We start from the raw sequence: 19099 nt of genomic DNA, 5'->3' as shown, positions 1-19099 counted from the left end.
GTTCACGCAGGCCCTCAGCAAGCTGTCCTGAGCTGAGCCAGGGAATGAGGCCCTGGATGAGCCTCCGGGCAGCTGGGGGAGAAAAGCCAGGTCCTCAGCCAGGCCTCCCAGGGTGGCTCAGCCCAACAGCCCGGGCTACAGCACAAGCCAGCTGTCCCCTCCCTGCTCTTGGGTGGGGACACCATCCCCTCCCCGCCAAACATGACAAAACCCAGGCTTTTTTTTTTTTTTTTTTTGCGGCTCTGTCGCCCAGGCTGGAGTGCGGTGGCGAAATCTCAGCTTACTGCAACCTCCACCTACTGGGTTCAAGCAATTCTCCTGCCTCAGCCTCCTGAGTAGCTGGGATTACAGGCACGCACCCCCACACCGGGCTAATTTTTGTATTTTTTAGTAGAGACGGGGTTTCACCATGTTGGCCAGGCTGGTCTCAGACTCCCGACCTCACGTGATCCACTCGCCTCGGCCTCCCAAAGTGCCGGGATTACAGGGATGAGCCACCGTGCCCGGCCTAACGCAGGCCTTTTTAAGGCCGCAGGAGAACAGTGATATTACAGCAGGGAGTGTAAGGAGCAAGACCTCAAAGGGAACACAGCTTTGGATCTCATCACAGGGCAAGCCCTGTCTGTCACCACGCCTGAATGCCAAACTTTCTTGGAAGTCCAGGTGTGAGTGTCTCAACCACTTCATGTTTTTGTGCAATGAGCAGAAACCCATTTTATAAGTGGAAAGGAGTCCGGGTGCAAAGGCTCACGCCTGTAATCCCGGCACTTTGGGAGGCTGAGGCGGGCAGATCACTTGAGGTCAGGAATTCGAGACCAGCCTGGCCAACATGGTGAAACCCTGTCTCTACTGAAAACACAAAAATTAGCCGGGTGCGGTGGCGGGTGCCTGTAATCCCAGCTACTCGAGAGGCTGAGGCATGAGAATTGCTTGAACCCAGGAGGCAGAGGTTTCAGTGAGCCGAGATCGCGCCACTGCATTCCAGCCTGGGGGACAGAATGAGACTTTGTCTCAATTTAAAAAAAGAATAAAATGAAAACTAAAATAAAATAACTGGAAAGGAGTTTGGATCCTTGAAGATGAGGACGCATGGGCCTGGGCGGCTGGCCCTTGGGCGCGCTCCACTTGGGGAGGCTTCTCCGGGCGCCCTCTGATCTCCCCGGGTACCTCTGTGGGTCCCAAGTGCTGACCTGGGGGCTTCCTCCCCAGGGGTGACAGAGCCTGGGCCAGGCGGGTCCCTACCTTCTGGTGCTTGGCTCCCTGGATGTGGGCCGCGTAGGCATCCACCCCGGTGCAGGACACGGCACACAGGTCGCAATGCAGCTGCGCCTGCACTCCGCGCGGGCTCCCGTTGGGCTGCATGCCTGTCTTCTGGGCCGCCTCCTTCTTTCTGTGCTTCTGCCCTCCCAGATGTTCCCGGTAGGTCTGCGGCGAGGGGTGAGAGGCAGCCTGGGCGGGGGTTTGCACACTGGCCACTGCCCCCTCCCCTGCAGGCCCCCGGCTTAGCGCGAGGGAACTCGGCAATAACAGAGGCCCACTGTCCCCGACCCTCCATCCCCTGGTGCCACGGAGGTTCAGGTGTCCCTTTATTTTTCTTATTTTTATTTTTTGAGACGGAGTCTCACTCTGTTGCCCATGCTGGAGTGCAGTGGAGTGATCTCAGCTCACTGCAACCTCCGCCTCCTGGGTGCAAGCAATTCTCCAGCCTCAGCCTCCTAAGTAGCTGGGACTACAGGCAAGTGCCACCACACCCGGCTAATTTTTGTATTTTTAGTAGAGACGGGGTTTCACTCTGTTGGCCAAGCTGGTCTCGAATTGACCTCAAGTATCCACCTGCTTTGGCCTCCCAAAGTGCTGGGATGACAGGAGTGCACCACCGCGCCCAGCCTATCTTCTTACTATAGACTTCTCAATTTTTTTTTTTTTTTTTTTGTGAGACAGGGTCTCACTCTGTCGCCCAGGCTGGAGTGCAGTGGCACCATCTCAGCTCACTGCAACCTCCACCTCCTGGATTCAAGTGATTCTCCCGCCTCAGCCTCCCAAGTAGCTGGGACTACAGGTGCACACCACCACGCGTAGCTAATTCAAGTGTCCCTTCATGAAGCCCACGTAACAAACCCACAGGCTCAGACTGCTGGACATAAGCCTTCTTCCTTCTTCTGGAATTCAAGGAGCTTCTTAGGAAAGCATGCTCCATGAATCGCATGTTCCTTTCGGGGACTGCCGTATACAGAAAATTCTGACTTCAGAATTCAACCTCGGAAACCGAGCAAGGGCACCTGCTGCCCGAAGGATAGTCATGTACACTTCCGTCTTAGGAAACTGCTAATAGACACAGGGGCTCCACCCGGGGAAAGCCACCGTGAGTCACAGGCCTACGCATCCGGTACTACTGGGCCCAAAATATCTGATTGTGTCTGGGGAAGCGACAGCCAAGCCCTTAGGCAGAATCCTGGGTGTGCTGCTTAAAATCCTGAAATGAAGCCGGCCACGGACAAGACGTGGCAGGTGGGCCACGAAACCAACACGCCCTGACAATGCCAAGAATGAACGTTCTGCAGACTGAAAAATGCCCCTGAAAATACTGGGGCACGGTGGGCACTACCCCCTCACCTGCAGGCCCCCCGCTTAGCGCACAGGAACTCAGTGACATTGGCTGGTCTTAGGGAAGAAAAATAGTATGTGGGAGAGGCATACATTTTACTGTATGCATGCTCCCTGGAACTTAGGAATCTTTTTTTTTTTTTTTTTTTTTTTGAGACGGAGTCTCGCTCTGTCGCCCAGGCTGGAGTGCAGTGGCATGATCTCAGCTCACTGCAGCCTCTGCCTCCCAGGTTCATGCCATTCTTCTGCCTCAGCCTCCCAAGTAGCTGGGATTACAGGTGCCCACCACCATGCCTGGCTTATTTATTTATTTATTTTTTGAGATGGAGTCTTGCTGTGTCACCCAGGCTGAAGTGCAGTGGCACGATCTCAGCTCACTGCAAGCTCCGCCTCCCAGGTTCACGCCATTCCCCTGCCTCAGCCTCCCCAGTAGCTGGGACTACAGGCATCCGCCACCATGCCTGGCTAATTTTTGTATTTTTAGTAGAGACGGGGTTTCACTACGTTGGCCAGGCTGGTGTTGAACTCCTGACCTCAGGCGATCCTCCCGCCTCAGCCTCCCAAAGTGCTGGGATTACAGGCGTGAGCTACCATGCACGGCCTGGAATTTAGCAATCTTGAACCTCATAAATATATTACCTACGCAATAGAATAAATACACATCCCTGTGCACACATACTAACTTAGAAAGAGACTGCCTGTGGAATAGAGAAGACTCTGGAAGGATACACACCAAGATGCTACCACTAAATCATTTCAGGGTGGAGGGATTATGGGGGATTATAGGTAGGTTTGTGTGTGTGTGTGTGTGTGTGTGTGTGTGTGTGTGTGTTTTGTTGTTGTTGTTGTTTTCTGGGGGGTTTTGTTTGTTTGTTTGTGAGACAAAGGGTCTCACCCTGTCGCCCAGGCTAGGGTGCAGTAGTGTGATCATAGCTCACTGCAGCCTCGGACTCCTGGGCTCAAATGATCTTCCCACCCCAGCCTTCAAAGTGGCCAGGACTATAGGTGCATACCACCATGCCCAGCTAATTTTTAAATTTTTTTTTTAGAGACAGGGTTTCACCCATGTTGCCCAGGCTGGTCTCGAACTCCTGGTCTCAAGCGATCTACCGGCTTCAGCCTCCCAAGGTGCTGGGATTACAAGCATGAGCCACCGCGCCCGGCCAGCAGGCTGTCTTTGTGCACTTTGGGCATATACTGTAGTAATTAGCCACGTGGACTTCAACACATCTTGGTTTCATTTCTGCCTGGGTCACTAAAACTGACTCTGAGTTCCTCAAAGTACTGACCCTTTCTGAGCCCCTGGGATTTTATCTGCCACACAGAGATGGTAGCCACAAGGCAGATATAAGGATTAAATAACCCACACGGGCCTGGCGCAGGGACTCAGCTTGTCATCCTGGCACTATGGGAGGCTGAGGCAGAAGAATTCCTTGAGCTTAGGAGTTCGAGACCAGCCTGGGCAACATAGTGAGACCCTGTATCTACAAAAAAAATTTTTTAAAAAATAGCCAGGCATGGTGGTGTGCACCTGTAATCCCAGCGACTCAGGAGGCTGAGGTAGGAGGATTGCCTGCGTCCAGGAGTTCGAGACCGGCCTGGGCAACATAGTGACACCCCATCTCTATTGAAAATAAAAAAAATTAGCCGGGCCTGGTAGTTCGTACCTGTCTCAGCTACTTGGAAGGCTGATGGGAGGATCACTTGAAAGGGGAGGATCACTTGAACCCAGGAGGTGGAGGCTGTAGTGAGCTGTGATTGCACAACTGCACTCTAGCCTGAGCAACAGAGCGAGACTTTGTCTCCAAAAGAAACTCTAACTTCTATCTGAGCACTCTGCAAAGAAGGCCAGGGTCTCTCCCAGCATGAGACGCAGTGGAAAGCTGCTGGGGGAAAGAGTCCGAGACACGGAAAGGGTGGCCTGGGGCGGGAGACGTCCTGAGTAGGGCCCAGCCCCCCATCCCCCGCTAGGTCAGGGGTCCTGATACGGTGTCCTGAGCCTTCTCACACCTCTCCAGAGTCTGTGATTGCAGACTCCGTGTCTCTCCGCGGTCCAAAGCTTTCTTTCAGAGTATTAAAAACAAAAGACGATCAGGGTGTGTGTTTTGCAAAGATAGAGCTCTAGGGTCTAATTATCTTTCCAGGAAATGAGCCCACGATCTCAGCCGGGTGATTTGCAAGCTTTAAAATCTCAAGCCCGTGTGTTTGGTAAAGAGTCTTTCATGTGTGTCCCAAACAAGCACTGCCACGCACAAGTACACATGCACACACACACGGGCGCATGCACACACTTACACATGCAGGCATCCATGTGCACACATGCACGCACACATACACACACTCACGTGTGCACACACATGCACACATATACACGCATACACACTCACACTTGCACATACACATACACACCCTTGCACTCACACTTGCACACACACGCTTGCACACACAGGCACATGCACGCACACATACATGCACGCACACATACATGCACACTCACGTTTGCACACACATGCACACATATACACATGCATAAACACACACACATACACACTCACACTTGCACACACGCACACACACACAAGTGCTTGCACACACAGGCACATGCATACATCATGCAAGTTTAACACCAGACCTTCTTTCAGCAGGCAGCGACCCTGACCACCCCACCAGCGCCCATATTCGGGTTCAGACGTTGGGGACAGAGAGGTCCCTGGGGCCTGCCCATGGCAGGAGGGCGACTGACCTGGGGGCCAGCGCAGCTGATCTTGCAGATGTCGCAGTAGTGAAGCTGGAGCTGCCTGGGCCCGGCCTTGGGTCTCGGCAGCTTGCTGGGAAGCGGTGGCTTCGAGTCGGCCCTGGGGCTGCTGCCTGAGCCCACAGGCATGGGCGGCGGGGGCAGCTGCTGAGGGGGTCCCGGGGGAGGCGGGGGCTGCGCTGGAGGATAGAAAGGGCTGGCGGCGGAGTACACCGACGCGTCATAGCTCGGGTAGCTTGGTGCTGAGGAGCAGAGAAAACAATGAGTCGGGGGAGATGCTGATTCCACTGAGTTGAAGCGGGGGCCGATGGGCTGACCGCCTGGGCAAGGAACGCTGGTCTTACCCGTGTAGGCGGTGCGGGTGGGATTGTAGGAGGGCGGGGGGTAGGAGGTCACGATGGACTCTGAGGACTTGGGCTGGACACCTGTCGCCGTGGGGTAGGTGTATCCCGAGGACAAGGTGCTTGCTGGCTGTCCGTCCTCCACTATGGGCGCCTGCTGTGGGGGCTGAGCGTGGCTGTGACCGCCATGGGGGCTGGGCTGCCCGCAGGCCTCTTGGGTCCCTAGGGGACAGGCACAGGCCCTCTGCAGAGCCAACCCCCACCCCACTGTCCCTCACCTGCGGATGGGCCCCGGACTCAACTGGCTGGAACACGCTAGATGCTTAAGCCAGGACCAGAGGCCAGAGCCTTGGGCCAGGTCCTGGCAACAACTCGCAGGTGACCTTGTGCCCACCTCTCCTTTCCAGAGCCCGGCTTCTCTCTCCTGCCATGGGGGAGGAGGGCTGTGGGTGCCCTAGACGAGCTCCTCTGCATCTCCGGCTCCATCACCCACAGAGCTCACCTCCTGCCACCCCGGGAAAGCTTCCTTGGAAAAAATGTGAGCTGCATTTTCGGTTCTCACTTTCCCTCATTCACAGGCCCACACACCTGGCAGAGATCCCAGGGCCCATCTGAGCAGCCAGCCCTGAGGCTCACCTGCAAATCTAGGATGTTTTTATTATCATTATTATTATTGTTGTTGTTGTTGTTGAGTCGGAGTCTCACTTTGTCACCAGGTTGGAGTGCAGTGGCGCAATCTCAGCTCACTGCAACCTCCACCTCCCAGGTTCAAGTGATTCTCCTGCCTCAGCCTCCCGAATAGCTGGGATTACAAGCATGTACCACCATGCCCGGCTAATTTTTCTATTTTTAGTAGAGATAGAGTTTCACCCTGTTGGCCAGGATGGTCTCGAACTGCTGACCTCATGATCTGCCCACCTCAGCCTCCCAAAGTGCTGGGATTACAGGCGTGAGCCACTGCACCCAGCCTTTTTTTTTTTTTTTAGAAACAGGGTCTTGTTTTGCTGCCCAAGCTGGAGTGCAGTGGTGCCATCACAGCTCACTGCAGCTCAGTTCCTGGGCTCAGGCGAACCTCCTACCTCAACCTCCTCGGTAGCTGGGACTATAGGTGCACACCACCACGCCTGGCTAATTTTTTTGCATTTTTTGTAGAGATGGGGTCTTACTATGTTGCCCAGGCTGGTCTCAAACTCCTAGGCTCAAGCAATTCTCCCACTTTGGGCCTCCTAAAGTGTTGGGATTACAGGCATGAGCCACCGTGCCCAGCCTCTAGGATGGTTAAGATGTAACTTTCACGGGGTGTAGTGGCTCACGCCCGTAATCCCAGCACTTTGGGAGGCCGAGGCAGGAGGATCACCTGATGTCAGGAGTTAGAAACCAGCCTGGCTAACATGGTGAAACCCTGTTTCTACTAAAAATATAAAAAATCAGCCAGGCATGGTGGCACGTGCCTGTAGTCCCAGCTGCTTGGGAGGCTGAGGCAGGAGGATCATTTGAACCCAGGAGGCAGAGGGTGCAGTGAGCTGAGATCGCACCACTGCACTCCAGCCTGGGCAACAGAGCAAGACTCCACCTAAAAAAAAAAAAAAAAAAAAAAAAAAAAAAAGATGTAACTTTCAGGCTGGGCGCGGTGGCTCATGCCTGTAATCCCAGCACTTTGGGAGGCTGAGGTGGGCGGATCACAAGGTCAGGAGATTAAGACCATCCTGGCTAATACTGTGAAACCCCGTCGCTACTAAAAATACAAAAAATTAGCCGGACGTGGTTGCAGGCGCCTGTAGTCCCAGCTACTCGGGAGGCTGAGGCAGGAGAATGGCGTGAACCCAATAGGCGGAGTTTGCAGTGAGCCGAGATCGCACCACTGCACTCCAGCCTGGGCAACAGAGCGAGACTCTGTCTAAAAAAAAAAAAAAAAAAAAAAATGTAACTTTCCCAAGGTTTTCCTGTGCTGCAGGGAATGTCTCCTCATTCCCAGCCCCGACCCTGCAGATAGCTCACCTGGCTGGCAGGAGTCTGTGGCTGTCATGTGCCCAGGCTGGAGGGCAGGAGGCTGGAAGTACGGCCTGTCCTCATAGCTCCTGGCAGCTGCTGACTGTCCATAGCTGTAACTGTCCTATGTGGGGGTTTTGGCAGGAGAGCAGCTGAGGCGGCAGGTGCGATGCGCCCTGGCCACACTGCACTCTGTACTTAGTCCTTCCCGCAACGCTGGCCCCTAAGCATCTGCCCAGGACCAGGACCTGGCCTGGGGGCAGGGGGCAGGGGATGTGGCTGACACAGCAGCTCTCATGGAGCCGACCCAAATTTCCAAGAGTCCGACTGCGATTTACGAGAGGATGCTCGGTGCAGCAGGAGAGGGTGGGTTTGCAGGGAGAGGCCCCTAAGGCCTTGGCAAGGAGAGGGGAGGAAGAGGGTGGGGTTAGGTGGGTGCTGAGCTTGGGTGACAGGGTGGCCTCTGATGCCACTGACCGACACAATCTGGGCACGAGGTGTGGGTGGCAGGGCTGGGGAGTTGGAGCATGGTCACGGGTGACATCTTTGCGACACCAAGCGGGAACACAGCGGCTGGATCTGCAGCCTGAGTGCCTCGGTTGGGAAGGTGGGGTCGTCAGGACCCAGGTGTGCCCCACACACCAGACTCCCTCTTAGAAAGGTAGGAACCCGGAGCGTGGGGAAGGTGGGGTGAGTCCTGGTCTCTCTGGGGCCAGGTGGCTGAGGCCATCTGCCCCGGCCAGGGAGGGGTCCTCCAACCCAGGCAACCCTCCTCCTCCTTCATAGTCACTGCTGAGCCTGGGACAAAGCTCTGTGCGCCGTCACCGTCCCCACTGCCCCGACGTGGAGGTATGCATGTGGCCTGTCCCTGACAGCAGTGGATTCTTTCGGAAGCGACTCTGCCCTGATTTCTCCCCACCGCGGATACGCAATGCCAGCAGAAGGGTCCCGAAGGAAGGATCATGGTTAAGAGGGCTGGGACAAGGAGTAGCTGCGGGGAGCCCACTGCTCTCACCCACGCAAGGCGACCCACGTTTCCCGGCAACGCTGGTCAAAGAAAGGACTGGATACCTGGTAGGTAGCCATGGTGGTGGCCGTGGGGACGGGCTCCTGGGGTCGGCTGCCGTAGGTGAAGTCCTGGCCGGAGTGGGGCTGGTATCCACCGTACCCTGACGGGGCAGCTGGGGGAAAGGCCGGGTTCGTGGCAGGGTCCATCCCAGGAGTGGGCTGTGCGGTATAGCTGGCCCCCACAGTGGGCAGGGGAAGGGTCGGAGGCTGGGCACTAGAACCACAAACACACACCAAAGCCCCATGGGGTTACAGCGAGTTCTCAGGTGCACTGAGTTGATGGTGTCAGTTCCAGCCACCACCAGACCTGAGCTGCCCTGCTTGGTGGAGACCCTCCTAGGAGCCCGGGCATGGCTGCAAGCACTTTCCACAAATTAACACCGTCTCACAACAACGCTGTAATGCTGGGACTATCATTGCACCCAATTTATAGATGAAGAAATTGAGGCACTGTCAGTGGCAGAGGTGGGACTCGAACCCATCTGAGTTCCGCTTTGCAGATGATCCACTTGTGTGGCAGGGCTTTTTCTCCATGTCAAGATTCTTCAAAGAAAATTGGACTTTTTTTTTTTTTTTTTTTTTTTGAGACAGAGTCTCATTCTGTTGCCCAGGATGGAGTGCAGTGGCCCGATCTCAGCTCACTGAAACCTCCGCCTCCCAGGTTCAAGCAATTCTCCTGCCTCAGCCTCCCGAGTAGCTGGGACTACAGGTGCCCACCACCACATCCAGCTAATTTTTTTTTTTTTTTGTATTTTTAGTAGAGACAGGGTTTCACCGTGTTAACCAGGATGGTCTCAATCTCCTGACCTTGTGATCTGCCCACCTCGGCCTCCCAAAGTGCTGAGATTACAGGCGTGAGCCACCACACCCGGCCAGAAAATTGAACTTTAACAGTACAGTGTCTGGCCAGGTGTGGTGGCTCACGCCTGTAATCCCAGCACCTTGGGAGGCCGAGGCGGGAGGATTGCTTGAGCTCAGGAGTTTGAGACCAGCCTGGACAACATGGTGAGACCTTGTCTCCACTAAAATTAAAAAAAAAAAAAAAAACAATTAGCGAGTGTGCTAGTACACGCCTGTAGTGCCAGCTACTCAGGAGGCTGAGGTGGGAGGATGGCTTGAGGCCAGGAAGTAGAGGCTGCAGTGAGCTATGATCTCACCACTGCACTCCAGCCTGAGCAACAGAGTGAGACTGTCTCAAAACAAACAAAACAAAAAACAGTACAGCTGTCTCTCAGTATCTGCAAGGGTTGAGTTCCAGGACCCCCTCAGATGCCAAAATCCATGGATGCTTGAGTCCCTGACATAAAACGATATAGTGTTTGCATATAACCTAAACGTATCATCGCATACACTGTAAATCATCTCTGGATTACTTACGATACCTAATACAATGTGAACACCATGCTAATGGCGGTTACATTGCATTGTTGAGGGAACAATGAGAAGGAAAAACCCCATACATGTTCAGTACAGATGCATCATTTTTCCAAATATTTTCCATCCTTGGCTGGTTGAAACCATGGATGCAGTGCCCATGAATGCGGAGGGCCAACCGTATTTTCTCTTTAAAAAAACTTTTTTTTTGAGAAAGGGTCTCGCTCTGCCACCCAGGCTGAAGTTCAGTGCTACGATCACAGCCCACTGCAGCCTCAACTTCCCAAGCTCAAGCAACCCTGCCTCAGCCTCTGAGTAGCTGAGAACACAAGTGTGCCACCCTGCCCAGCTAATTCCTTAAAAAATTTTGGTAGAGGTGGGGTCTCACTATGTTGCCCAGGCTCCGACTGTATTTTTTTTAACAGAACAAGTCAGTGCACCTGAGTATTAAAATAATTACTTTAGTTAGCACTAAACTAAGAACTCTTCACTAAAAAGAATGAGTCTCTGTAGGGTTTGCGTAGTGCCGAGGCCTTTGTCCACAGGCCTCATTGACGCTTCAGGGGAGGTGCGGCACCATCGCTCCCCACAGTCCAGACGAGAAAACCGCCAAGGAGGATCAGGGGCTCACGTCAAGTGCAGGGGCGGGTTCAGACCCAGATCTTTCTGACCCCAGTGCCCCTTGCTCGGCTAAATATCAGCCACCCAGTAGACAGCTCGGGAGTCTAAAAGCCCATTTGCCAGGGAAAAGTATCAGTAAAGATTTTAGCCCAATACCACTATGGGTATAGATTAAAAAGTGAACCTCCTACCCCATAGGGGAAGGAATAAGGTGTGAGGGTCACTTTGGGAAAAATGGATTAGAAGGCAAAGAGGCTCTATACCACCTGGCCCCCAACCGGGCCCTGCCGTAGACTCCTGCCAGCCAGGTGAGTCATCCACAGTGTCAGGGCCGGGGACAAGGAGACATTCCCTGCGGCACAGGAAAAACTCATGAAAGTTACAGCTTTTTTTATTTTTTGAGACAGAGTCTCCCTCTGTCACCCAGGCTGGAGTGCAGTGGCACAATCTCGGCTCACTGCAACCTTTGCCTCCTGGGTTCAAGCATTCATTCCTCTAGCATTTTCACACGCTTGTCCTGAGCCACATGCTGGACACTCGTGAACACCATGACTGTGGACACTTGATGGACACCATGACACAGACACCCGATGAACACCATGACCGTGACACTCGATGGACACCGTGACCGTGACACTCGATGGACACTGTGACTGTGGAACTTGATGAACACCATGACTATGGACACTCGATGAACACCATGACTGTGACACTCAGTGAACACCGTGACTGTGACACTCGATGAACACCATGACTGTGACACTCAGTGAACACCGTGACTGTGACACTCGATGAACACCTGACTGGACACTCGATGAACACCATGACTGTGACACTCAGTGAACACCGTGACTGTGACACTCGATGAACACCATGACTGTGACACTCAGTGAACACCGTGACTGTGACACTCGATGAACACCGTGACTGTGACACTCAGTGAACACCGTGACTGTGACACTCGATGGACACCGTGACTGTGACACTCGATGAACACCGTGACTGTGACACTCGATGAACACCATGCTACTAACACTTGATGAACAACATGACTGTGACACTCGAACACCGTGACCGTGACACTCGATGGACACCGTGACTGTGACACTCGATGGACACCGTGACTGTGACACTCGATGGACACCCTGACTGTGACACTCAGTGAACACCGTGACTGTGACACTCGATGAACACCATGACTGTGACACTCGATGGACACCGTGACTGTGACACTCGGTGAACACCGTGACTGTGACACTCAGTGAACACCGTGACTGTGACACTCGATGGACACCGTGACCGTGACACTCAATGGACACCGTGACTGTGACACTCGATGGACACTGTGACTGTGACACTCGATGGACACCGTGACTGTGACACTCGATGGACACCGTGACTGTGACACTTGATGAACACCATGCTACTAACACTTGATGAACATGACTGTGACACTCGAACACCGTGACCATGACACTCGATGACACTCGATGAACACCATGACCGTGACACCCGATGGACACCGTGACCGTGACACCCGATGGACACCGTGACCGTGACACCCGATGGACACCGTGACCGTGGAACTTGATGAACACCGTGACTATGGGACAGTCGATGGACACCTTGACTGTGACACTCAAACACCATGACTATGGACACTCGATGAACACCATGACTGTGACACTCGATGAACACCGTGACTGTGACACTCGATGGACACCGTGACTGTGACACTCGATGAACACCATGCTACTAACACTTGATGAACAACATGACTGTGACACTCGAACACCGTGACTGTGACACTCGATGAACATCACGACAATACATTCAATGAACACTGTGACTACGGACACTCAATGAACAGCATGACTGCAGACACCTGATGAACACTATGATGGTGGCAGTCCTCCTGTTCCCACACTCCCTCCCATAGGTGGCTGTGAAAAAAACGGAACTACAGAGTGAGTGCTATCCAGGCTGCACTGAGCACCAATGGATGAGCCAAAGAGAGGAAGGTGGAAGGTTCCATGCGGGAGCTGGGGCAGAGCAGAGCTGGCCTCAGCTGTACAGCCCTTGCCGGAGACCACCCCAGCCCCTCACCCTCCTCCCTCCTCACCAGTATCTCTTTGTCCTCCTGGAAGCCATTCAGATTCCACAGATCAGCCATTGTGAGATTTGTGTTTCTCTTCTGGAAGTCTCAGAGACTTTATTGGCCAAAAAGTCGATTAGGAAAGTGGTCCAGGCCAGGCACGTGGCTCACGCCTGTCATCCCAGCACTTTGGGAGGCCAAGGCAGGCAGATTACCTGAGGTCAGGAGTTCAAGACCAGCCTGGCCAACATGGTAAAACCCCGTCTCTACTAAAAATACAAAAATGAGCCCAGCGTGGTGGTGGGTGCCTGTAGTCCCAGCTACTCAGGGGGCTGAGGCACGAGAATCACTGGAACCCAGGAGGCGGAGGCTGCAGTGAGCTGAGATCGCTCCATTCCACTCCAGCCTGGGTGACAGAGCAGGATTCTGTCTCAACAACAACAACAAAAAAAACCAGTGATCAGTAGCTCTCTTAATCTCCCTGGGGATGAGACTTCTTTTTTATGACAAAATATTTCAAACCTAGAACCACCTAACAAAGGCATATCACTGAGATAGGTAAGTGCTAATGTTTGGCTGCATTTGTGTTAGAGCTTCTTGTTTAAATACATAGAGAGAATTGAAGCCCCACCTGGATCCTATTCCTTTTTCTTCCTCCCTAGGGTTGGTGGCTGTCTTGTCTAATCATGATTCTTAGACTTTTACTACATATGTTTGAAGGTTTTGTTTGTTTGTTTCAGAGACGGGGCTCGCTTTGTGCCCAGGCTGGATGGAGTGCAATGGCGCCATCATAGTTCACTGCAGCCTCTAACTCCTGGGCTCCATATGAATCTATACAACACAGTGTTGTGTTTTTCAGTTACATGTTTGCCAAATGATGTTCTTATTGTGCATCTCACCCTGCAACTTGCTTCACTTGCCCGGCAAACCCTTAACTCCTTCTTCCCTACGCTGTCCTCCTACCTGGACAAAGGGTCCTCTGCCCAGGCCCTGCATCTTAGAGTTTCATCACGCAGTACAGAAGCACCAGCCACATGTGGCTGAGCTCTTTTTTGTTTGCTTATTTTACTTTTTTTTGAGATAGTCTTGCTCTGTCGCCCACGCTGGAGTGAAATGGTGTGACCTCGGCTCACAGCAACCTCTGCCCCTCGGGTTCAAGCAATTCTCCCACCTCAGCCTCCCAAGTAGCTGAGATTATAGGCACATACCATCATGCCCGGCTAATTTTTGTATTTTTGTAGAGATGAGGTTTCACCATGTTGGCCAGGCTGGTCTTGAACTCCCAACCTCAGGTGATCCACCCATCTCAGCCTCCCGAAGTGTTGGGATTACAGGCATGAGCCACTGCGCCTGGCTTGATTGTTTTAGATATGAGGTCTTGCTCTGTCGCTCAGGCTGGAGTGCAGTGACGTGATCATAGCTCACTGTAGCCTCAAAACTCCCAGGCTCAAGTGATCCTCCTGCCTCAGCTTCCCAAGAAGCTGGGACCACAGGCATGCACCATCACACAAGGCTAATTTTCTTTTCCTGGGGTAGAGATGGGGTCTTGCTATGTTGTCCAGGATGACCTCCAACTCCTGGCCTTATGCGATCCTCCTGCTTCAGCCTCCCAAAGTGCTGGGATTACAGGCCTAAGCCAGGCTGAGCACTTAAAATATGGCTCGTGCAGCTAAGGAACAGAATGTGAAATTTTAAAATTTGTTTCATTTTAGTTAATTTAGATTTTGATGGCCATGCACGGCTAGTGGTGACCGGGGGCCAGCATGGATCTAGGTCACGCCGGTCACTGCACAGATTACAAACACACACACGTGTGCATGAGTGAAGAAGCACATGGTGACTCGGTGCCTTGTTCGCTCTAGGTTGGCCACGGTTCAGGCCCCGGGAGACCCAGGCCCCATCTCTGGCTCTACGCCATGAAGGCAAAAGGCGACCATGCCAGAATGCTTGCAGAGTTTGAGGATTCTGCCTCCCAACTGCAGAGAGAGCTCCAACGTGGCTTCAGAGTGCAAGGAGGGTCGAGGAAAGACCACCCCCTTCGCAAACCCTCCTGTTGGGAACACGGCCGGCAACGGGTCTTGGAGAGGAGGCCTCACTCCTCAGCAGGGCCATGGGGCCGTGGCCTTCCCTTCTGTGGGTCTGATTTGTGGTCTCAGATGCACCCATGGATCCGTGTGTTCAAAGCATGGTTCTGGGCAGCTGAGGAGCATTTTGTAATATGAAATAATCCACAGGTCAGGTGCGGTGGCTCACCCCTGTAATCCAGCACCTTGGGAGGCCAAGACGAGAGGACTGCTGGAGCCCAGGAGTTCGAGACCAGCCTGGGCAACATAGCCAGACCCTGTCCCTACAAAAAATAAAAAAAAATATTAGCCGGGTGTGGTGGAGTGCCTGTAGTCCCAGCTACTCGGGAGGTTGAGGTGGGAGGATCACTTGAGCCCAGGAATTTGAGACATAGCCAGACCCTGTCACCACAAAAAATAAAAAAAAATTAGCTGGGTGTGGTGTGCACCTGTAGTCCCAGCTACTCAGGAGTTGAGGTGGGAGGATCGCTTGAGCCCAGGAGTTTGAGGCTGCAGTGAGCCATGATTGCACCAGCGTACTCCAGCCTGGGCCACAGAGCTGGACACTGTATCGAGACAGAGTCTCACACTGTTGCCCAGGCTGGAGTGCAGTGTCACAATCTTGGCTCACTGCAACCTCCACCTCCCAGTTTCAAGCAATTCTCGTGCCTCAGCCTCCCAAGTAGCTAGGATTACAAGTGTGAGCCACTGTACCTGGCCAAAATCCATAATACTTTTAAACTTGTAGGTCTGATGTGTCACAGGTGAAGCAGAGTGACTTTTTTTTTCTTTTTTTGAGATAGGGTCTGGCTCTGTCACCCAGGCTGGAGTGCAGTGGCATGATCATACCTCACTGCAGCCTCCAACTCCTGGGATCAAGAGATCCTTCCACCTCAACCTCCTGAGTAGCTGGGACTACAGGCGTGCACCACCATGCCTAGCTAATTTTTTTATTTTTTGTAGAGATGGGGGTCTTGCTGTGTTGGCCAGGCTGGTCTTGAACTCATGAGTTCAAGTGATCCACCCGCCTCAGCTTCCCAAAGCACAGGAATTACAGGCGTGAGTCACTGTGCCTGGCCAGAGTAACCCTACCACAGCAACTAGAGAGATCCTGGGCATTAGAATTGCAAATTGATGTTTGGAAAATGTTAGACAGCATGCAATTCAATTTTTAAAGCAAAGAAACCCTGTAGCTGTATACAATTTTGATATAAAAACTTGAGTCATTACATTATCTTTTCCATTTTGCCTGAAAAAATAACAGCTTTATTGAGATGTAATTCATTTCCCGTAGAATTCAACCATTTAAAGTATAAAATGTAGTGGTTTTTAGTATATTCACAGAGTTGTACAATTGTCACTTCAATGCATTTCAGAACATTTTTTTTTCTTTTCTTTTCTTTTTTTTTTTTTTTTGAGACAGAGTTTTGTTCTTGTGGTCTTGGCTGGAGTGCAGGGGCACGATCTCAGCTCACTGCAATCTCCACCCCCAGGGTCCAAGTGCTTCTCCTGCCTCAGCCTCTCGAGTAGCTGGGATTGCAGGTGCACGCCACCAAACCCAGCTAATTTTTTGTATTTTTAGTAGAGACGGGGTTTCACCATGTTGGTCATGCTGGTCTCGAACTCCTGACCACAGGTGATCCACCTGCCTTGGCATCCCAAAGTGCTGGGATTACAGGTGTGAGCCACCGTGCCTGGCCCATTTCAGAACACTTCATGACCCCACAATGAAACCCCAGCAGAAGGGAAGATGTAATGGTGCAGCCATTGTGGAAACAGTCTGGCAGTTGCTCGAAAGTTAAATCTAGAATTATCTCATGACCTAGCAATTCCACTCCTAGGTTCCTACTCAAAGGAAAAGAAAGCAGAGGCTCAAGAAGGTATTTTACAGCAATGTTCACAGCAGCACTGTTCACAGTGGCTAAAAGGTAGGAGCAACCCAACCGTCCATCAGTGGATAAATGGGCTGGGCGCGGTGGCTCACGCCTGTGATCCCACCACTTCGGGAGGCCGAGGTGGGCGGATCACTTGAGGTCAGGAGTTCGAGACCAGCCTGGCCAACATGGTGAAACCCCCGTCTCTACTAAAAATACAAAAAATAGCTGGGCCTGGTGGGGCGTGCCTGTAATCCCAGCTACTCAGGAGGCTGAGTTGGGAGGATTGCTTGAACCCAGGAAGCAGAGGTTGCAGTGAATTGCGATTGTGCCACTGCACTCCAGCCTGGGAGACAGAGCAAGACTGTCTGAAAAAAATTGAATGAATGAACATAACATGGTCCATCCACACAATGAAATATGACTTGGCTTTAAAGAGAAAACAAGTCCTGGCCGGGCACAGTGGCTCACGCCTGTAATCCCAGCACTTTGGGAGGCTGAGTCAGGCGGATCACGAGGTCAGGAGATCGAGACCATCCTGGCTAACACGGTGAAACCCTGTCTCTACTAAAAATACAAAAAGAAATTAGCCAGGCATGGTAGCGGGTGCCTGTAGTCCCAGCTACTCAGGAGGCTGAGGCAGGAGAATGGCATGAACCCGGGAGGCGGAGCTTGCAGTGAGCCAAGATCATGCGACTGTACCCCAGCCTGGGCGACAGAGCGAGACTCCGCCTCAAAAAAAAAAAAAGAAAAAGAAAACAAGTCCTGACATCGGCTACAGGGTAGATGAACCATGAGGACGTCACGCTCAGTGAGAGAAGCCAGGCACAGAAGGACAAATCCTGTGTGGTTCCACTCCTAGGAGGTCCCTAGAGGTGTCAGATTCACAGAGACAGAAAGTAAGATGGAGGGGTGCCAGGGGCTGGGGAGGGGAAGGGGAGTGAGTGTTTCACAGGGACAGAGCTTCAGTTTGGGAAGATGAGAAAGTTCTGGAGATGGATGGTGGTGACGGCTGCCCAACCACGTGAATGTGCTTGATGCCACTGAACTATGCACTTATTAATAAAACGGTAAAACTGGTCAATTTTATGTTATCTAGATTTTATCATAATAAAAAGCAAAGAAACCTCACATCCACTACCAATCACTTCCCCTCTCCACCCATCTATCTTGCCTTTTAATGTTAATAGAAATTTCTGAATATTATAGGAAAGTAACTTTTAAAAAACATACAAATGAAGTTAACTTTTCAATGTTTTACTTTTTTTTTTTTTTTGAGACCGAGTCTCGCTCTGTCACCCACACTGGAGTGCAGTGGTGTGATCTCAGCTCACTGCAACCTCCACCTCCCGGGTTCAAGTGATTCTCCTGTCTTGGCCTCTGGAGTATCTGGGATTACAGGCACCTGCCACCACACCTGGCTAATTTTTGTATTTTTGGTAGAGACGGGGTTTCCACCATGTTGGCCAGGCTGATCTCGAACTCCTGACCTCAAGTGATCCACCCGCCTCGGCCTCCAAAAGTGCTGGGATTACAGGTGTGAGCCACTGCGCCCAGCCCAATGTTTTATATTTAAATTGCATTTACGATGAAGACATATTTAATTTTTGCAAATTTGTAGTTTAATGGCGTCTTGTGGTTGAATCCTTTAGATGAGTCTTTCTCAATTGGGGTTCCAGCAGAGAATGAGGCCTGGTACCCAGAGGCCTCCACGTGGGGAAGGAATTCCTCTCCCTCCCTGGAGTCTGGAATGGAGCTCCCTGTGGTCCACCCCCCCGGAGACTCAGTCTCTGCAGTCAGCGTCTGTGCTCTGCAGTTTCCAGGCAGAACCCTGATTGGGAAAGGAGGCTGCAGGGTTGCCCCAGGTGGCCATGGCCAAGTACCACGGCTGGGTGGCTTCAGCAACAGAGACTTATTTATTCTCTCACAGTTCTGGAGCCTGGATGTCCTAGATCAAGGTGTCGGCAGGTCCGGTCCCTCTGTGGCTTGCAGACGGCGGTCTTTGCCCTGTGTCCTCATGTGCTTGTCCCTCTGTGCGTGTCTGTGTTCTAATCTCCTTTTCTTGTAGGGATCCCAGTCAGATTGGATTAGGGCCCATTCTGCATTGGGCTAAATTGATTAAGTTGAATTCATTTCAACTTAATTCCCTCTTCAAAGACCCTGGCTCTCCAACTGCACCCTAGACTGGGCAACATAGTGAGACCCTGTCTCCACAAGAGAAAAAAAATTTTATTACCAAAGTATAAAGGGGGCCCAGTCATGGTGCCTCACACCTGGAATCCCAGCACTTTGGGACGCTGAGGCAGGAAGATGGC

The 19099-nt window shown here is 52.3% G+C and overlaps 1 protein-coding gene across 4 annotated transcripts in view; it reads right to left on the bottom strand.

Moving 5' to 3' along the window:
• Positions 1 to 19099, bottom strand: part of ZFR2 (zinc finger RNA binding protein 2) — a 66292-nt gene that overhangs the window by 20808 nt on the left and 26385 nt on the right. For all 4 annotated transcript variants that reach the window (XR_004026436.1, XM_030796367.1, XM_030796368.1 and 1 more), the window contains exons 2-6: positions 8761 to 8971; positions 7699 to 7813; positions 5704 to 5922; positions 5348 to 5601; positions 1243 to 1425 (exon numbers count right to left, since the gene is read on the bottom strand). Coding sequence is in view for 3 of the 4 variants with exons in the window: in XM_030796367.1 (XP_030652227.1) it covers positions 1243 to 1425; positions 5348 to 5601; positions 5704 to 5922; positions 7699 to 7813; positions 8761 to 8971 (982 nt within the window). In the remaining variant the exon portion in view is untranslated. The remainder of the gene's footprint in view (positions 1 to 1242; positions 1426 to 5347; positions 5602 to 5703; positions 5923 to 7698; positions 7814 to 8760; positions 8972 to 19099) is intronic.

This window comes from Nomascus leucogenys, chromosome 17 (assembly GCF_006542625.1).
Source record: "Nomascus leucogenys isolate Asia chromosome 17, Asia_NLE_v1, whole genome shotgun sequence".
Lineage (NCBI taxonomy): Eukaryota > Metazoa > Chordata > Mammalia > Primates > Hylobatidae > Nomascus > Nomascus leucogenys.
Note: the sequence above shows the minus strand (reverse complement) of the source record. Positions and strands in the feature narration are given on the sequence as shown.